The sequence below is a fragment of the Astyanax mexicanus genome, chromosome 2 (genome assembly GCF_023375975.1).
Source record: "Astyanax mexicanus isolate ESR-SI-001 chromosome 2, AstMex3_surface, whole genome shotgun sequence".
NCBI classification, from domain to species: domain Eukaryota; kingdom Metazoa; phylum Chordata; class Actinopteri; order Characiformes; family Acestrorhamphidae; genus Astyanax; species Astyanax mexicanus.
Genome location: NC_064409.1, coordinates 2,668,290 through 2,676,973, shown reverse-complemented (window position 1 = coordinate 2,676,973; position 8,684 = coordinate 2,668,290). Strand labels below are relative to the sequence as shown.

At 36.5% G+C, this 8,684-nt stretch overlaps 1 protein-coding gene across 1 annotated transcript in view; it reads right to left on the bottom strand.

Moving 5' to 3' along the window:
* Positions 1-3,073: 3,073 nt before the first annotated feature.
* Positions 3,074-8,684, bottom strand: part of igf1 (insulin-like growth factor 1) — a 28,862-nt gene continuing 23,251 nt past the window's right edge. Inside the window, exon 5 of the mRNA XM_007241827.4 lies at positions 3,074-8,164. Coding sequence (XP_007241889.1) covers positions 8,105-8,164 — 60 coding nt within the window. The 3' untranslated portion in view covers positions 3,074-8,104. The remainder of the gene's footprint in view (positions 8,165-8,684) is intronic.

Sequence of the window (8,684 nt, the reverse complement as noted above, 5' to 3'; positions counted from 1 at the left end):
AGCGAAAGAGCTAGCGCAGTTAGCAGATAATGCTAATACTGCTCCAGTCTTGATTCTAGAGATAAACTAAACTGAAACTCCTTTATATTGCTGTACTTCAGCAGTGACATTTTTGGGGAAACTTAAAGGATTTTAAGTGTGCCATATATATATCTATGCAAAAATATGGTAGTTTTATTTAGTTTAGTTTAGTTTTGAGCACATTGATTAGTTATGTGATTAGAGTTAGTGTAACCTAGAGGAAAGCAAATAAATGCAGTGAATGATTGCAATACTGTTTTTTCTTTTGTTTTCTTTCCTTTTCCAGCAGGGTCTGTAACTTCATTTAGGATTTCTAGTAAAAACACACACACAAGTGCAAGTCACCCTTCTGGAGGTCTTAGAACTGATCCTAGGCATTCATTAGCAATGAAAATATGACTTTTTCCATGTAATACTAATTCCACCCCCCAAAAAAACGAGTGTGGGTAAGGCCGGGAAATGTGAGAGAGCATTGAAATAGACCACAAGGTCATTTAAAAGACAATAGTGCATGTAAGTAGTAGAGGCTTGGAGTTTCAGTTTCAGGGTTAGATCCAGGAACAGTGTCCTCAGATGCACTCGGCACTCGGAGAGCGTCTGGACAGGAACTCGGCAGACGGATGATACTCGAGTCCTGCGTCTCTGGTGTTTCGGGAGCAGATTGGACGGAGCTTCTCTCAGATATCTGCTTTTAATTGCTGTGGAAACTTTTTAACAATGAATGAATGAGCAGAGAATCATAAATGATCACAGAGTCGTGTGAATAGTGTGAGTAGTGAAGTGTAATCTGTGATTACTGTTTAGGAGTAGTGTTAATTTGTGTATATATTGTGTGTCATTGTGCTTTCTAGGAACAGATTCAACAGATTTACTCAGAGAGGCTTGGAAACATGTGGAAACATGTTCTTCATGCAGCACGTTGATTAATTATAATTATTATTATGATGTGGGTTAGCGTAACCAAGAGGAAGGCAGATGGATGCAATGCATGATTGCAATACTGTGTTATTCTTTCTTATGGTTTCTGTTCAATACAAAACTCTTAATCGTGTATTTCTGAATCCCCATTCCCCCTTCAGACTGTAATTTGTCTAATTGATGCTAATAACTGATTCTGTATTAGTCAGAACCGAAGATGGATGAAATAAGATTCAGAAGAGCTGGAACCAGGTGCCTGCCAGCCGCCTGCTTCGCATTTATGAGCCATTATTTCTGCTGAAACAGAGCCAGGGGGCCAATTTATCTGTTAAAATGGCCTGATTGTTCCACTATATATCCATTAGAAAGTGCTGACAGCCTACAAGAGCTCTGACCTGTCACTGCAACATTTCTCTCAGACACTGAACATGCAGCTTTCTCCTTCTTCCTCACTGTATATATATATATATATATATATATATATATATATATATATATACAGCTATGAAAAAAATGAGGAGAGGAATCAGTTTCTCTGATTTAACCATTTATAGGTAACGTTATATGTTTGAGTAAAATTAACATTGTTGTTTTATTCTATAAACTACAGACAACATTTCTCCCAAATTCCAAATAAAAATATTGTCATTTAGAGCATTTATTTACAGAAAATGAGAAATGGAAATAACAAAAAAAGATGCAGAGCTTTCAGACCTCAAATTGTTAATGCATCTTGGCATCATGTTCTCCTCCACCAGTCTTGCACACTGCTTTTGGATAACTTTATGCTGCTTTACTCCTGGTGTAAAAATTCAAGCAGTTCAGTTTGGTGGTTTGATGGTTTGTGATCATCCATCTTCCTCTTGATTATATTCCAGAGGTTTTTAATTTGGTAAAATCAAAGAAACTCATCATTTCTAAGTGATTTAAGGAAAATACTTACTTTTTATACTACTTTTTATTTAAATATAAATAAAATATTGCCAAATTTCATGTTGCACAAGAAAATCACATATATATTTTTTAAGAAGTATAAAGTTCTGACTGTAGTATGAAAGTTCATGGTTGTAGATTAACAGGACTGGGGCGTCGCTAACCCTTTGTAAGGCTTAAAAAGTGATAAAAACCATAAGTTTGTGTTTTTGTTTGACAGTTTTTAAAACCGAAATTTGATTCTGATAAGCAAAAATGTTTAAATCTAAGAAATTAGATCATTTACAGAATTTTAAAAAGAAAAGTGCAGATCTTTACTGAGTTTTCAGAAGGTGTGTGTGTTTATTATATTAAAGGTGAGGTGCTAGACTAGTACTGTCTGTGTGTTTATTATATTAAAGGTGAGGTGCTAGACTAGTCCTGTCTGTGTGTGTTTATTATATTAAAGGTGAGGTGCTAGACTAGTACTGTCTGTGTGTTTATTATATTAAAGGTGAGGTGCTAGACTAGTACTGTCTGTGTGTTTATTATATTAAAGGTGAGGTGCTAGACTAGTACTGTCTGTGTGTTTATTATATTAAAGGTGAGGTGCTAGACTAGTACTGTCTGTGTGTTTATTATATTAAAGGTGAGGTGCTAGACTAGTACTGTCTGTGTGTTTATTATATTAAAGGTGAGGTGCTAGACTAGTACTGTCTGTGTGTTTATTATATTAAAGGTGAGGTGCTAGACTAGTACTGTCTGTGTGTTTATTATATTAAAGGTGAGGTGCTAGACTAGTACTGTCTGTGAGTGTATTATATTAAAGGGGAGGTGCTAGACTAGTACTGTCTGTGTGTTTATTATATTAAAGGTGAGGTGCTAGACTAGTACTGTCTGTGTGTGTATTATATTAAAGGTGAGGTGCTAGACTAGTACTGTCTGTGTGTGTATTATATTAAAGGTGAGGTGCTAGATTAGTACTGTCTGTGTGTTTATTATATTAAAGGTGAGGTGCTAGACTAGTACTGTCTGTGTGTGTATTATATTAAAGGGGAGGTGCTAGACTAGTACTGTCTGTGTGTTTATTATGTTAAAGGTGAGGTGCTAGACTAGTACTGTCTGTGTGTGTATTATATTAAAGGTGAGGTGCTAGACTAGTACTGTCTGTGTGTGTATTGTATAAGTATACAAGCGTATACAGTAACTCACTCAGTGACACTTTTGAATATCTACAAGTGGTTTATTCAGCAGGAATGGTGAACAATCTGTCAGTAATTTCCATATTGTCTACAGAAGGCAATAGAGCACCAGTCATGAAAGCCTCACAATATAAAACAAACAAGAAATTCTGAATGATAAATGTTCTGATCCCCAAAACTACATAGTGTGACCTATCAAATCTCAAATGAGGAAAAAATAATAATAATTGCCATCCCATGTTGTATCTACTACTCGTTTTATGTGATACGTGTTAAAAAAGCATGATAACAACAATACATTTTTAAAGCACCATCTCTACATCAATGAGAGCTCTCAAATTCTATAAAATGCTAGATCTGTGTCTGTATTGAGGGGCTTTTTGTCTTATTTTTGTTTTTTTTTTAATAAATGAATCTTATTCCACCCACAGAAAAGTTGGTTTAATGTGGCTAAACAAGCACCAAAACTCCACTCAAGGTAAAACAAAAAATTCTTATAAACACAAAAATTATTACATCATTACATCATTATGTCACTCCCAGATAATCAAAATCTTTGGTTTTAGAGTAAGGAGTTTGTAATTTGCCATACACAGCATATTTGGCTATGTAACGTAACCGCAGATCATTCTTTATGCTTGTATTTACACTTCAGTTTCTAAATCAGTTTCTTTGATTTTGCTATTTATAGTTATATGTTTGAGTAAATTAAACATTTTATTTTTACATTTTATTCTATAAACTAGGGACAACATTTCTCTCAAATCACAAATAAAAATATTGTCATTTAGAGCGTTTATTTGCAGAAAATGGCAGAGAAATGGCTGAAATAAGAAAAAAAAAGATGCAGAGCTTTTTAGACCTCAAATAATGCAAAAAAAAAAAAAACATAATTACATATTCATAAAGTTTTTTAAAGAGTTCAGAAATCAATATTTGGTGAAAAAACCCTGGTGGTTTTTAACCACATTTTATTTTTAATGCATCTTGGCATCATGTTCTCCTCCTCCACCAGTCTTACACATTGCTTTTGGATAACTTTATGCTGCTTTACTCCTGGTGCAAAAATTCAAGCAGTTCAGTTTGGTGGTTTGATGGTTTGTGATCATCCATCTTCCTCTTGATTATATTCCAGAGGGTTTTAATTTGGTAAAATCAAAGAAACTCGTCATTTTTTAGTGCTCTCTAATTGTTTTGCTAGATCTGTATATTCTATAACTTTTGTATGATCACAGAGCTAATATTCTTATTTTGTTTTTATATATTTATATAAGGGAAAGTTATAGCCAATGCTTCTGAATTGTGAATTGTGACTGCATTATAACTTCACAATCATTCAGGAATGGATTTAAAATGATGGATTCCAGAGTGGTTATCTACAACGAGGATAGTCTTGCACCATTTCTGCTCTCGATGTCAATATATCATTTTTTAAATTTTTTTGTGAAAGTCGGTCAGTGCCAAAATCGCTTACGAAACGCTAGAAATGTAGAAAAAAAAGCTACAAGCTAAACTTGGATGAGTAAAACCTTGATAGTACTGGAAGCTCATAGTTCACAGTGTTTTTTCGAGTGCTCTCAAGTTATTATTTGGCATGTTATTTGCTATTTTTGGCATAGGGATCGAGACAACAATAATTTAAAGTGGTAGAAAACAACTTAACATCTTAACATTTCTCTCTCTCTCTTTTCTTTTTTCTCTCCATGCATTCACATCACATCACATCGTCTCACACAAGTATCTCTATCATTTCTCGCGTACATTTCTCAAATACCTAATTGAAACACTTTGAAAATAATCATTATAATAATAATAATAAAGAAAGAACATTATGGTGGCCACAAGGCTGTGCAAAAGGGAAGTCCACCAACCTTCAGTCAAAATCAAAATTTAATTTTTATCCAAAACCCCACCGCAGTTCAGCTTTCAGCCAAAAAACCCACGCAAGTATCTACTTGCTAGTAAAATAGCACCATTATACAGTGGGCAGAGTTCTTATATGGTTCTGTTATATGATGCCATCATGTATAATGATGGGAAAAAGGAATGTGATGGTTAACATAAATAGGATTACTGGTTGATTACACGCTTACAGAGAGGAAGGTGATCAGTGCGATCAATGAGACGTGAAGATCGTAAGGTGAAGGAGAGGAATCGCCGAGCAGAGAGGCTGTGCAAACTTCTACGCTGCATTCCCGATCCCTCCGTAAAAGTCTCTTTTTAAGAGTCCTCTTAAATAAAAAAAAAACACTCTGAGCTGAGTGACTGCAGCCGAACAGATAACGTCCATAATCTTCGTAATGTCCATAATGTCTGTGATGTCCTTGTAAAGATGCTCCATCTGTACAGCCTGGATCATCCCAAAGAATGGCCTGAACACTTATGCACTTATGTCCTGGTTTAGGCTTAACCAAGTGCACAGAGCAGGGTGCAGTAGCAGGAACTTATACTTAATTATATTTACATTTATGGCATCTGGGTGACACTTTATTTTTTTCCCATGGCGATATACAGTAGCTCTGGAAAAAAATTGAGAGACCACTTCACTTCAGTTTCTGAATCAGTTTCTCTGTTTTTGCTATTTATAGGTTTATGTTTGAGTAAAATGCACATTTTTGTTTTATTCTATAAACTAAGGACAACATTTCTCCCAAATTCCAAATAAAAATATTGTCATTTACAGTATTTATTTATAGCAGAAAAGGAGATATGGCTAAAATAACGTTTTAACAATAAAGTTTTAAGAGTTCAGAAATCAATATTTGGTGGAATAACCCTTGTGGTTCTAAAATCAAAGTTTTCATGCATCTTGGCATCATGTTCTCCTCCACCAGTCTTACACACTGCTTTTGAATAACTTTATGCCTTTACTCCTGGTGTAAAAATTCAAGCAGTTCATTTTTAAGTGGTCTCTTATTTTTTTCCAGAGCTGTATGTAAGCTCATAGTTAAGATTTTCAATCGCATATCTGTAAAATTGTTATAATTGATATCAGTTTCATTGGTCCTAAAATAGAAACATGTGGGACCCCACAAAATACACTAAACCAACTGGTTAACAAGTAATAGTTCTGAATAGTTTTTTTTATTAAGGGTTCAAAGAGGTCATGTATTGATGACTTGGCCAGCTTGGGAACCGCAGACTATAGAACCGCACTATAGCATGAGGAAAAGCAGTGACACTTACGCACTGCATTCAACAGGTTTGATTGCTGAACAATTCAGACACTCTTGGGAATAATGGGAATGATCTTTCACATTGATGTTCTCACATTCTCAGCTTTTTCTTCTGTTCTCTCTCTCTCTTTAGTGTAAGGAGTTACTTAATTAGCATAAATACGCCTGCAAAACTGTTCATGTTCGCTTGATTTGTGCAGCCTGATGCATGTTCAAATATTACACTAATAAAATGATGTGATTAATGATGTGAGGCTGTGTACCATCTGTATCATTGTTATATACTGCACTGATGTTTGCATGCCTAAATCAAAGATATTTACCATTAACTCAAGTTGAGTTACGCTGTGTAATGGCTTATGCCAATCTCAGACTACACAACAATTTTGTCTCAACAATGTTCACTATGGAAAAGCGTAAAAAGATGCATGAATTCTGCATGATTTGACCGTGCACATTCATGTCGCATGTCCGTGGATCGGATACGTATCTGATTTTGGACCACATATAAAAGTGACTCAAATCTGACTTAAAATGATCGGATTTGGCACGTTCACACAGCCGTGAAAAAATCTGATCTGAGCCACATTGAGCAAAAAATCTGGTTTGAGTCACTTCATCCTGGTAATGGGAACGTAACCTATGTCAGATTAAGCATTCATCTTCGTTTCGTGGGAACTGGTAACACTACACGTTAGTCACAGAGAGCGCAATTGGTCCTGCTCTCTCTGGGTGGGTACAGTACAGTAGATGGCGCTCTTTCTTTCCCCTCATCACTCCTAGGGTGATGTAGATCAGCACAAGGCTGCATCTGTGAGCTGCAGTATTAGAACTAAGTCGCTGCGCTTTCCTCCGATTGTTAGCGCTGTGATGCTACTCGGCAATGCTGCAGCATCAGCAGCAGTTCAAAAAGAGGCGGAATCTGACCTTCTGGTGTTGGAGCAACACTGGTGATAGGGGAAGGATTAACGAGTGGGTTGGGTAATTGGCTGTATAAATTGGGGAGAAAATGCTGCTTTTTGACTATACTACATACTACTACAGACTTTTGTCGCTCATGATACTGTAATACAGATCTGATGCAAGCAATTTATGGGCTCCAAAAAAGCAGGGCTATATTTGTGTAGTCTGATCCGGGCATTACACAAGTACACAAGTGACAAGTGAAAAGTCATCTAGGAAATTAAATGTTGTTGTGTGTTTGTATGTTTGTGTGTTTGTGTGAGAGCGAGAGAGAGAAGGTCATAGAAAACCTTCCTAGAAAGCTTTCACCTCTCCACCATTGACCCAAACCCAGACGGCTCAAACCCAGAGGTCATCCTGTGATCAGATGGTGATCCAATGGTGATCAGATGTTCACACAAAGTGACGCCATGAAACATTTCAGTCAAAAGTCTCAGTCCAAAATATTCAGCAGCTCTCTTTTGGAAGACGTTACGTCACCATGACACCCAACCATGACAACCATCACAACAGACGTTAAAGAACAGTTATTTTACTCTACTATTTTAGCAGCTAATTAGCAGCTACCTTTTCTCCATCAGAGTACTCCCACGTTAGTTCTTCCCCAGTATGTGGAGAGTGAGTGGTGCGATGTATGAAATAAAAAGTCTAATTTGCTGTCTTATTTGTTTTTGTACATGGAGCTCATCCCGTGTTTTTTTGTTTGTTTGTTTGTTTTTTTGCTGTTGGAGTGATGTACCACTCTCCTGGAGGACCAGGTAAGACGAACTCTTGCGCTCTTGCACTCTTTCACTCTTGCACTATTGCAATTTTGCAATCTTGCACTTTCGCTCTATTCTCTGCTTTGCCGTGTCCATTGCTTCCACTTGTCTTTCTCTTTTCTCTGCCGTTCCCATTTCTTCTGTCGTCCCCTTACATCCTGAAGCTCCTTCCCCCGGCGTTCCCTCTGCTGGAGTTCTTCTGATGAACCTCCTGGAGAAAGATGGGAAAGATGGAAAAGATGGTGAGAGGTGGAGAGAGAGAGAAAGGGAAAGTAACCCTTTCAACAAAAAGTGTATTCAAGTGTACTAGTATATCAGTATACTTCTTTTAAACTAAAATTAACTACGCATTAAGCTTTCAGTTTTATTTTTTTTTGTCCTTATCAGTGACATACTAAACATAATTATACTTAAGCATACTTGGCTGAAAGTGACAAGTATACAGAAAAGTATGAGTATATTTGGCATATACTTGGCTGGTGGAGCAATGGAGACTTCAGAAGGGCAAAGCTCATCTACCCATAGTAAAACCATAGAAACAAAGGAGTGGAGTTTCTGACTGAGTGCTCTCGTTCTGTCTGACTGAACATAACCTGGAATCTGCTTCATCTGCCCTAAAAGGAGAGCACATCACACCCTCCCAGGTCCCAATTAACCGTTCTCACCAGAAAGGGACCACTAGATTAGCAGTTTTACTGAAAGTATACTTTAAAGTACAGTTTTATTTACTT